The sequence below is a fragment of the Ostrinia furnacalis genome, unplaced genomic scaffold (genome assembly GCF_004193835.3).
Source record: "Ostrinia furnacalis isolate ACB-3 unplaced genomic scaffold, ASM419383v2 OfSCF7481, whole genome shotgun sequence".
In the NCBI taxonomy this organism is placed as follows: Eukaryota; Metazoa; Arthropoda; class Insecta; order Lepidoptera; family Crambidae; genus Ostrinia; species Ostrinia furnacalis.
This window is the reverse complement of record NW_021137720.1, coordinates 193,885-206,227: the sequence shown is the minus strand read 5'-3', so window position 1 is coordinate 206,227 and position 12,343 is coordinate 193,885. Positions and strand designations below refer to the sequence as shown.

The 12,343-nt window shown below is 38.3% G+C and overlaps 1 protein-coding gene across 3 annotated transcripts in view; it reads right to left on the bottom strand.

Annotated features, from left to right (window-relative positions):
- Nucleotides 1-7,127: 7,127 nt before the first annotated feature.
- The window catches only part of LOC114364869 (nuclear factor NF-kappa-B p105 subunit), a 24,063-nt gene continuing 18,847 nt past the window's right edge, over nucleotides 7,128-12,343 (bottom strand). For 2 of the 3 annotated variants that reach the window (XM_028321211.1, XM_028321212.1), the window contains 4 exons: nucleotides 11,504-11,614; nucleotides 10,604-10,777; nucleotides 9,683-9,850; nucleotides 7,128-8,104 (listed from right to left, as the gene is read on the bottom strand). In XM_028321211.1, the coding sequence (XP_028177012.1) occupies nucleotides 8,003-8,104; nucleotides 9,683-9,850; nucleotides 10,604-10,777; nucleotides 11,504-11,614 (555 nt within the window). In that variant the 3' untranslated portion in view covers nucleotides 7,128-8,002. Of the gene's footprint in view, nucleotides 8,105-9,569; nucleotides 9,851-10,603; nucleotides 10,778-11,503; nucleotides 11,615-12,343 lie in introns of all 3 variants that reach the window. The other variant, XR_003656884.1, reaches the window with a different exon arrangement.

Below are 12,343 nucleotides of genomic sequence, written 5' to 3'. Positions count from 1 at the left end.
CGTGTGATGAATAGAATGATTTCTTATGCCTTTTCGATTAGTAAATATTTAAGGGTTTTTAATCTAAGAACTAAGGATTTAATTTTGATAGTGGGATGCAATCTTACCTTGATTTTAGTAGTTGTAAGTAGATTTTTGGCAAAATGTATAATTTCTTTGTTACCAAAAGTATCAGAGCCCTGGCAACAAAATCCTGAATATTTTCATTTATTTTTCAATGCATTCGTAGCCTGGAAAACTTTCCGTTGCCATTTGTTTCAATCATTATATCGCAGTGTTTCAAATGTAAGCAACTAAATCGGAAAAATGAAAAATCACCCGTGCCATAGGAGGATTTAAATTCGATATTTTTTATGAGTTTTCTAAATGACTATAAACATTAAACGATATCGTCTAACAGATTGTAGAGTCAACATCAGGCGGTTTGGTGGATTAGCCAAAACATTGGAATATTTTTTTTTAAAGTCAGGTAACGAATGAAAACTTTATTTATTTCATTCCTAAAGTGCCGTAATTAAAGAACCATTCCAAAATTGGGATACCTTCTTCATCATCATTTCATCTCAACCTGGATGTTTTACTTACTTAATGTAAAAAATATACGTTGAATAGGTACTTCCAACCATTGTAGAAACTTGATAATGTCTACTAAACTTTAATTTAAAATCAAATTTGTGATTTAGCGCGTAAGAATAACATATTTAGCTACGAAAAGTGTGTTTGTTGTGATTTTTGTATGTTTATAAATATTGTTTCTTAGATTTATATTTTAGCAATAAGTAATATCTTTAAACTTATATCAAAATAATCTACTGAACGAATAGGTACCATTACATTTTCCTTGTAAAGATGTCTAGTTTTTATATTCCAATATTTTTAATAATGCAAGCAGAATAAAGTATCACTTTAATATGAAATGGCGTAATTTTTCATGTTTTTAAAGTAATAAAATAAAAATGCATATTATACATATAAAAATATACATTTAATAATTACTTAAATAGTTTCAATTCAACATAACAATAAAAAAGTTTGATTGATATAACCGCTATATTAAAGAGAAAATATTATATTACTTGATTTTATTTGTTTTTAAGTGGCGCGTAACAAAAAAGGGTTTGTGGTAGTTTATTGGTAAAATCAACTCTTATGAAGAGGCGAAGATGGCGGATCGCAAATTCAGTGCTGCCTACAAAACGACTATGATAGTTTCGAGTACATTTCAAACATTATGGTGAGATTATCATTCTGCGAAGATGACGTCATCAACCTTTTGGTCGTGAGAATCCATCGGGAGACTGTCTACCACCTGGACGTCGAAGGCTACAGCTACCACCTGCAAAGTGAAAAAATATTTGAAAATTAGCAAAAAGTATTATTAATTTGATAAAACAGAAAGCAAGCAGAGCAATTAACAATGTAAAGCTCTAAGCCTAGGAGTATTAAATAAAAAGCTGAGCTAAGCTTAATATACAGTGTGAGTCACGTTAAAGTGTACATATGAAAATAGATGAAACTAGACCTATTTTTATCGACAAAAAAGAGCTCAAAAAATTTTTGACATTTTTTTTTTATTTTTTTATAGAATTTTTCTCTTNTCCCGGTGGAATAATCGCCAGTTTTTGCGATATTTACAACTTTCTACACAATTATTTATTAAAATAAAATACGAGAAAATTTAACTACGCCCAACTCTCAAAAAGCCCGCCACGGCCTAGCAGCACCTGACGCGTTCAGTGTTTACACCTGAAAGAATTTGAAATTACCGCCTTTTCCTAGTGCCACCTTCAACAGTCGGACAAGTTCTCTCGAATCTCAAATTACTCTAGTTCCACGAGCGGTTGCTGCTAGAGTATTTCTAAAATTCCATTCCATTTAGACATACTCTCTAATCTGTGATACCATTGCTGCATTGGAAATGTCTGGAGATTCTATTCTAAGTCCACAGTTGTACAACACTAGCGCTAGTGTCACCGCATAATCGATACTATACCGATTATTAATTGTGTACAAAATGAAGATCCACACGATCCACATAACATTTCAACCGATTTCATATTGATTATTATTATTTTCAATCTTATTAAAGACATGCATTGCTAATGAAAAAAGCCTAATGGTCGTGCACTGCTTGCGCGAATGAATCTATCAAAAATAATCGATTATAAAAATCTTTCATAGTGACGTACATCTTCGAAATTTTACTACCGATTTATAGCCTGACCAGGAACATAAAAACCCTGNGACATCCCGGTGGAATAATCGCCAGTTTTTGCGATATTTACAACTTTTTACACAATTATTTATTAAAATAAAATACGAGAAAATTTAACTACGCCCAACTCTCAAAAAGCCCGCCACGGCAATGTACATATGTTTAGTGAACTCTGGTGTTGCCAGACACATGAATAATGTTAGTTCCTCAAACATTCATGTCACGACTTTATAGACAGACCTGATTATCTAGGTACAAATATAAGTTTGTGATAGATTTTTTTTCCAAAATTGATCTACCTTGACCTTTTTTCACACCAAACTTAATTCAAGTAGTTCAACTGAAAAAAATACCTATAGGTTTTACGTCCCTTGCGAATCTAGCAGAAAGATCGTAGACAACCGTTCCTCTAACGCATTGGTTCCCAAAGTGGGGGGCGCAAAGACCTTTAAAGGGGGGCGCGGGCCATCTGTAAGAAACCTGCGACCGCTGAGAGAATGCATTCCAGAGTGCTCGATACGACCAATAAATAATCTTGAGGGGGCGCGTCTCAAATAAGTTTGGGAACCAATGCTCTGACGGTTCCTTCTGTTTCTTATGAGGTGTGGTGACATCTTTATTGCAATAACATTAATATTTTCCGACAGATCTTCACGACAGAGGTATACCGTGGGGTTTTAGGATTCGCAACATGGTGGTGCTGCTTCGCGTGGTTCCTCACCACGGGACTCGGGCTCGGCTACCAGACCTACTTCCGCATCTCGTGAGGCCCCGGACAACCCCGGACACGCTCGGACGCCCGGACACGCTCGGACGCCCGGACACGCTCGGACGCCCGGACACCTAGTCACCCCGCCCGGCTTGCAAGATATGCTAAGGCAGTGCAATTTGGTTGTTGTCGATTTGCCACAATGTTACGTCACAATTTTGTTGTAAGTTAAATTCATCATTTATAATTTTTGTCAGTGACGGATCAGCTTTATGACAAATCGACAATATAATAGACTAAAAATAATGAGTTCGTTCGTTCGCCAGCTACAATCTACCGCAGGACGACCAATTTCCTGCTTTTATTTGAAATTGATAGCCAAAATGAACATTTTGTCAAAAAATAATTATTGAAGAATATTGAAACATTATTTTAAACCAATATCATTCACAACGTACAATTTTACCAGTTACCATTTTATTAGCCAGAACTAGGGTGATTGCTATAGTAATTAGCATATACATAAGTTATTGGCATATTGGATTGTTAATAAGTAAGAGACAAAAATATTTACTACATTGGACTGTGTATTGCTCAGAAAAAATATTTATCTCTTTTCCTCTCTTAATAACTTCCATTAGGCTTGTTTCTTTTTATTTTAGGCAAGTTGGCCAATAACTATGTATTGGCTAATTACTATAGCGATCACCCTAGTTGCAAATTGCAATGCACAATAATATTTAATTACTTGTACTTGTTTCATTTCTTCTTTCTATCATTTTAAATAATATTATTATGTTGAAATGCTGGTAGATATCTTAATGACGTATTAGTTGTTAGAATCGTTTGACTGTCCGAAAACGAAAATATTATAATAATAATATTTTTATACAGCATGCAGTAGTAGAGTTCCCATAATTTTGCCAAATGTGTCTTTTAGGCCAATGGCCACATTTGCTGCCATTTTCAGTTTATTCCTATTTTAAGAGTACGAATCTTTGCTTTTGTTTTTAATTAAGTGGTGTTCACCCAAATACCTACTGTAATAAGTAAATGCCCATGCATTAAATGTAGTATAACCCGATCAAGGCTGGCTGGAATGCGACTCTTCCTCGCACACCTCCCCGCGTTCGCCCNTCCCGGTGGAATAATCGCCAGTTTTTGCGATATTTACAACTTTCTACACAATTATTTATTAAAATAAAATACGAGAAAATTTAACTACGCCCAACTCTCAAAAAGCCCGCCACGGCAATCTTGCTAGCTAATGTCAGTTCGGTGTTGCTATGTAAATATACAAATTGTCCATCATATGTAAAAAGAAGCGCTAGTTAAAAAATAATGTTGGTCTCCATCTCCATCCATACAAATTGTCATCATACGTAACGTAATACGTGCTCTGTGATCAGTAGGTAATCAATGATTTAATCAATAAACTTTAATTTTTTAGAGAATTTAATACTGGTCCTGTAGAAGTAGTTCTATGTGAGTAGTAAAATGAACCTGTATAATGTTTGGTCAAGTTTAAAAATTACATCCTGTTAAACATTCAGTGGAACCAAAAACAATAAGTTGGTAGAACTCTATCGATATTTTATAAAAAAATATACATAATAATAAAATATACTCTCATCGCAGTATTTACATATTTTTTTTCGCAAATCTTATAGGTTTAATCTGTTCAATTCTTAGTTGAATCTTGATTGAACATAACAATTTTATTAATATTGTGTATTGTGAACCGAATGTAGGGTATTACGAATTTACCCTATTTTAGGGAGTGTGATGTTAAGCTGGTAACATTTTTTTATTACGCATTTTAATCATACTAAATCAGGGGAAGAACCGTTAAAGGCAAGCTCTGTGAACAAGCTTTATTATAATTTAAGGGTGAGCTAAAAAAAAGGATTTTGTCTAAAATTTTGGTCCTCAGAGTATTCTTATGTTAATGCTCATTTATTTATGTACAGTTATTTACAATTAATTTACAGTGAACTAAAAAATTAAAAACTCAGATAATTTAAATACTTCTATGGGTCCTCAATTCGGTTGAGTATGTTTAGTTTTTAACATAATAGAGATTTTTTATCCTATTTTATAGCAAAGTTAAATTATTAATAATAATTTACTTGCTTTAAAAGGAATTATTAATTCATGCTTCTTTGCTCTATCTTTCATTAATTAATAAATAAATGACATAGGCCTCCTTAAATGATTTTTATATTAAAGCCAGGTTGGTAGGGTCTGCATACAGCTACCTTTATTTATGAAGAAGCTCAACGTAGGTGTAGGTGTTATCTCAAACAGAGCGAGCCACAGTCTGGGGCGGAGCCGCGAAAGAATGTCTACTAGGCTGTCTAGCTCGGACAATAACTCGCAGCACCGTCCCAAAGACTTCGGGAGGACACCGTCAGGTTTTAGTGAGTAGGCCCTGCCCATCTGGCAGGGAGAGCCTTACATAACCCACTGGTTCCCCCGAGCCAGTGGGTAGGTATGCAATTTCATGCATTTCCTGACGAAAAAAAAAAGGTGCAGGTGTTATGGAGAGGGCTATGCTCGGCGTGTTTAAGATATTGAATCACAAATGAGGAGATCCGATCGCCTACATAGCAACGGATTAGCAAGCTGGAGTGGCAATGGGCAGGGCATATTGTAGGTAACGCAGAACTGACGGCCGATGGGGCAGCAAGGTTCTGAAGTGGAGGCCACGTACTGGAAAACGCAGCGTAGGACGTCCACCTACAAGGTGGATCGACGACTATTGACAAAGTAGTGACAAAATCCTAAAAACGATTGTTTTTATAACAGACTAGCTTTCCGCGTGGAATTTTATCTGTTACAGAAAAACTTTATGGCGCGCGTCCTTGTTTCAAAAACCGGGATTTCATCAAAATCGGTTCAGTGGTTTAGGCGTGAAAGCAAGACAGACAGACAGAGTTACTTTCGCATTTATAATATTAATATGGTATAGATGGTTTGTCAGACATAAAAAAATAGTTATCCAATTTGGGACAATAGATTAAAGTAATTAAATATTTAAAGGACTATGGAATTAAAACACATCAATAAAAATAGAATATAAATTTATTTTCATATATGTCACAACAATATTCAACAAGGTTGGTAAAATGCTTATCATTTCTCACTTAACAATTTTAATAAAATAGAAATTGATTACCTACATAATAATGTTTTTTTTTTATTATTGCTAATTGATATAATATAGTTTATTTTAATAATAAAGAGGCACTTGATACATTACTATAAAAGGCATAAACATTCTGCGACAGTGATTCATTAAAAATTATGTCCTATCCTATTATTGAACTCGATTCCAAAATGCCCATAAACCCTCACTACCTATACCTATAGCTTAATCAATCATTTTTATGTATATTTTTTTCTTCTAAATCTACTATTTTTTCTTTGTATAAAATGAAAAGGAATGCCCTATTTTATACATTTTTTAAAAAATGACAAGGACTGCGTATGATTTTTTATGTAACCTTATTTTTCCACTAAAGGCTATGTAAGATAACATGTATGGACGCACCCTAAGACTGAGCTGGATCAGAGCAGAATTTTCAACATTTTTGTCATATTTAGATATAGGCCATCGGACGCCTAAAATGTATGAAACAAAGCTCCACCTCACCCGCCTTGAATCTAAGATTTATTCATAAAAATGAGTAGTGTGTATAGAGACATCGAACAATCGTTAAATCGAGTTCGATAAAATTGATTATTGGAATCGAATACGTAGTCATGATACGTCAAATACTTAGTCATAAAATAAAAGATAAAGGCACAAGTTTGAAGTCAGCTACACACAGCAACTTACAGCAAGCGACACGTCGCCGAGACGCACTGGTTCCGATAGTTCTATGAAATACCTCTAGCTAAAGCCTGGTCCGTGAGCACGTAGAATTTTGTCCAATGACCCCAAGCTACCCATCCTTATCGCTCGCGCGTAATTATATTGCTGTCGCGACTGTGCGACGGGCGCCCGCAGTGAGTGTGCGAGCGCGACAGCAACATAATTACGCGCGAGCGATCATTGGACAAAATTCTACGTGCTCACGGACCAGGCTTTAGATGATATATCGCTAGCAACAGAAGCACTTAGAAACCAGTAATGTCGCGACGACTAGTCTGCTGCTGCTGAGTGGAGTAGACTACGAAGTCATACCTTTATTTTAAGTACCTATCTATAAAGTGCGAAATGTAGAAACTTAAGTAGGGGCCTACTAACTACAACTACAGAATGAAATTAACCACGAACTTGCAAGAACAACACAACAACAACACATATCACACTGAACTTTTTTTACTATATTTTTTTAACAGCAGCCTTAGTTGTGTAGTATTTTGTAAATGGTTTTAGAGCTCATACACTCTTATAAATGCAGTTCGGTAAAACAATTATTTGCAAAATATAGCGAGTATAATCGATCAAATGTGGCCTTGTCAAAGTATTGCTTTGATAAATTGAATTGTTATCACAGAATTTCCAGAGCCAAGATATCGTATTCAAATTACGTTATAAATGTTGCTCGAGACTAATCAATAATTAAGTAGTATCGTATCAGTATGAAATCTGTCCGTTCGAATAGTTTTGTTTGTCAGTAAGTAAACCATTTAAGGCTTTTCAGTTTAGCCTTTGGCAAAAGCCAGCAGCGTCGTTTTTAACATTGTATAAATGTGGCAGTTATTTTATTAAATATCTACGGGAACCTTTTACATTAAACTTATTCTATAAATTGGCATTGTACATAGGTAAGCCATTCCTTGCGTTATAGATTGAAAGAAAAAGGAAAAGTTCTACAATTAGCACGAACTAACATAATAACGAAACTATATGTTTACCTTATATAGTAGCAAAGTGGTAAACTGAAACTTGCAATAAAACTAACATAATGAAATAAGCAACATTATACTAGTGTTTAAAAAAAATAAATCAAATAAATCAAGAGGCGAATAGTCGTTCTGACTTGTATTACGTACAGTTCACATTCTGGCAACCAATTTGAGTCATAAAAATCTAAAACTTATACAATACAGAGGTCTTTGGCCACGCACTAGTCACAGTATTTTCTAATAATTTTTGCTGCTTCATTCTGGCCTATCTTCTCAAGAACCAGAGCTAGAGTCCTCGACGTTACATTATTTTCTCCGCACTCCTGAAATAATTAAAAAAATATTAGTATTGAACACAATAAAATTGAGCTATGAAGTAGACTGGTTTTCAAAAGAAAACCATGTTCGCGAACGTGGAGTAGGAAGCTTATCTGCTCGTGAACTGACTAGGTACTTCATGTAGATAACTGATAGTGATGGTTGCGTAATGAGGGCTATCGTTTTTATACTTAACAGTTGGCACCCCTGGCGATTGACAGGACCTTACTCTACAGTGGCGCCATCTTGATGAGTGCAAATACGATAGTCCTCCTACCACTTTCGCGCTCACCAGTTGGTGGCACTGTCTTCACTACTAGCAAGTGACAGGACCTTACTCTACAGTGGCGCTAACTGGTGAGCGCTAAAACGATAGCCCTCATTCAAACCAGCGTTCCTCAGATCTTAGCGTAGATCGGCGTAGCGGTTTGCGCCGCGCATGAGACAAGCGACAGGGGCAGGAGAGCGCTACCGTTATGTGATTTATGCCAGTTTTCATCATCTATGAGTAATTTTAAGTGACTCCTGTGAAAACAAAATGCATTTTTTATGTTACCATAGGGGTCACATAAAAATTAGCGATTGATGGTGAAAACGGGCATAAATCTCTGTCTGCTGTCTCGCTTACAAACTTGCATATACCACAGAATAATAATAAGTACTACGTACAGAAGTTTTACTTCGCGAAGGTATTTAAAAAAATGTATGCTCAATGTCATTAACAATATGGTGTAATTTAGCCTGTCTCAAGAGTCAAGCACCATTTTGTTGACAAACGTCAGTGATCGGCACTGCGCCGAAGCTATAGGGCTGACTTCGGTAAAACGATGTGACGTGAGGTGCCAAACTGCGGAAAATGACGGAGGAAATACATGATTTAGCATGAATTATCATGAATAATATTAACTACTTATTTACTTCTCAAGTGTCTTGAGGCAACTTAAAAAAGTACATTCTGTGTTTTTATTATTATTTAGGCAGTTAAATACTGCACAGTATTTAGTACACCATTTTCTTTATTTTCTTCCATCATACACAAGAATACGCGTGCGTGAGTCAATGTTCGCTCGTATGTGAGGCCTTGTCGAATAGTGTCCTGTAGGTGGGCCATCGTGCGTGTTTTGTTTTCGATGTAAACTCGCGGAGATGAACAGGCCTGCTTATACCCGTTACATTGCAGCTACTTGGCATATAAGTCAAGTAACGGTCGCGGTCTCCCGTCTTGGTCACTTGTCTCGGTCGGAGTACCAGGAGTGCAGCGCCTCTAGTTCCAGGTGCGAGCCAGCGCCTGCAGCCGCTGTAGCGTCGGTACCTTGACGTGGTAGAGCAGCGTGCGCGCCGGGCTGCGTGTGTTGGAGTACCAGGAGTGCAGCGCCTCTAGTTCCAGGTGCGAGCCAGCGCCTGCAGCCGCTGTAGCGTCGGTACCTTGCAGGTGCGAGCCAGCGCCTGCAGCCGCTGTAGCGTCGGTACCTTGACGTGGTAGAGCAGCGTGCGCGCCGGGCTGCGCGTGTTGGAGTACCAGGAGTGCAGCGCCTCTAGTTCCAGGTGCGAGCCAGCGCCTGCAGCCGCTGTAGCGTCGGTACCTTGACGTGGTAGAGCAGCGTGCGCGCCGGGCTGCGCGTGTTGGAGTACCAGGAGTGCAGCGCCTCTAGTTCCAGGTGTGACGCCAGCGCCCTCCAGCCGCCGCTGGCGTCCAGCGCGCGCGATAGCTCCTCCACGTATAGAGGCAGGTCTGACAGGCCGCATGCCTCCTGCCAAGGAACGATAGAAACTATTGAATCAAGTAGTACAATAAATAAAATCAATAAAAACTATGTGCGAGATGGATAAAGAAGGAGATGCGATAAGAGCGAGATCGGGATGTTCTGATACCGGTTTTAAAAATGGAAAACTTGAAAGAAGAACGGTCACGCCCCATACAAAAAAAACCCAGACCCGACAGAAACGAGACATACCTCAGTTTTTTTGTCATGTCTTAATTAGTTAAATTATATATTTTTTATATTCGAAATCTATGTATAACACCAAAATATTACCCTTTGTTTTTGTTTAGGCGTTATACAAAAACTAATACAAAATGCTTATTTATCACCAAAATTGGTAAATGTATGTACCTAAATGTCTATTACAGCTGCTATGGAATGTATCTAGGTGACCTGGAGATACTGGAGATAGTGTGGCTTAATGACTAACGCCCTCTTATCGGCTTGTCCATGGCCAGCTGACTATAGAGTAGAAGTGATGCAATGACTCACGCCTTCGTCTTCGGGCTCGTCGTCGGGCTCGGACTTGACGTCGTCGTCGAGCGGGGACTCGGGCACCGCCGGCTTGTCTATGGCCAGCTATAGAGTAAGTAAGTATAGGTACAATGACTCACGCCTTCGTCCGCGGACTCGAACTCTTCTTCGGGCTCGGACTTGACGTCGTCGTCTAGCGAGGGCCGGGCACCGCCGGCTTGTCTATGGCCAGCTATAGAGTAAGTAAGTATAGGTACAATGACTCACGCCTTCGTCCGCGGACTCGAACTCGTCTTCGGGCTCGTCGTCGGGCTCGGACTTGACGTCGTCGTCTAGCGGGGGCTCGGGCACGCGCGCGCGCATCGCGTCACGCACAGCCGGCTTGTCTATGGCAAGCTGCCACGCTGAGGCGCCGTATTCTTCGCGCTTCAGCGGGTTTGCCTATGAACACACGTAGGTATATTAATTTATTTAATTACAAACTTTTTGACATGACAGGATTGAGATAAGACAAGATAAGAAAAACTTTATTTGACACAAAAAGAAAAAATAAAAAACAGAACAAAGGGACTTAAAACTATACACGCATATTTTTGTGCCAAAAAGGCACCCAATAAGGATAAAATAAGGATTAACCCAATGCGATGGTGAAGTAAAGGTAAGTTCATTCAACCCATAAAGTTAATATACCAAGCGGAATAGAGCAACAAAGGACTTGTGCGAGATGTCACTAGCAGCAACACTATGTGATAAAAAGATATGCGTGATGCGACGTAACAGAACCATCAGAGTAATTTTTTGCTACTATTTGACAGTTCGTTAGCACTAATTGGCACGCAAAAAATTTGAGGTCTGACTAATGAGATTTTTCAAATTTTACGTGAGTGAAATCGTGGATGTTTATGAGAAATAGTGCTTCAGAAACGTGGTGACTAGTTCAGTGATTGATTACAAAACAGTGTACTAATCCTGAAAACTGACACACAAATGACATCCAGTGACACCATAAAATCGCTTTTGTTTGACAGCTCGTGGTTGTTGCTCTATTCCGAAGGAATATTTACCTTTATGATTCAACCACTTATTTAAAAAGTTACTAGTATTGGTAAAACAGTTACGATGCAATGGCCAGTGACGTGCATCTTTGACAGCCAATTGTCAACTTACTCCCTTCTCAAGCAGCAGCTCGACCATGGCGAGAGTGTTCTCTCTCATCTCGCCGTCGCAAGCAGCTTGTAACGCTGTGTAGCCGCTCCCGTTGATGGCGTCCACTTCACCCTGCAACAATTGTTTAATTAGAATTGAATTGACACAAAAATGCCAATATAAAAGAAGCAACCTTTATACTATTTTCTCAGCCGAAAAACGTGCACCGATGGACAAAGACCTTCCTCTCCCAAGGATTTTCACAACAATCGGTTCTGCGCTTCCTGTGACCTAATGATACTTGTTCATCAGTCTACCGAGTTGCCAGTACTACGTCTTCCTTGACTGGTCTAATTGGAGAGCTTTACTGCTCCAACGGCCATCAGTTCTACAAGCCATGTGGCTGTCCACTGCCATATAACTTTAGACATTCTGCAAAGTCAAAGTCAAAATTTTCTTTATTTGTTTAGACTAATAAATAGTTCTTACTTCTTGCATGTTAGATCAGTAATTTTATAGTCTACTAGCGGCCGCCCACGACTTCGTACGCGTGGACCTCTTTTTACCCTCTTAGAGGTTGAATTTTGCAAAATCCTGTCTTGGTGAGTACCTACGTTCTAAAAGGAACCCTCATGCAAAATTTGAGACTCCTAGCACTTGTAGTTTCTGAGATTTCGTGATGAGTGAGTCAGTCAGTGAGCAGTGACCTTTCGCTTATATTTAGATTCTACTGTACGGAACTGAGTAGCCATGTGTTTGAGAACTGGAAAAGATGTACTTCTTCTTCTTCGTCGCTACACTCTTGCCAGAGTATGAGTGCCACTAGTGGTCTAAACTGAATAAATATTTTTGATTTTGATT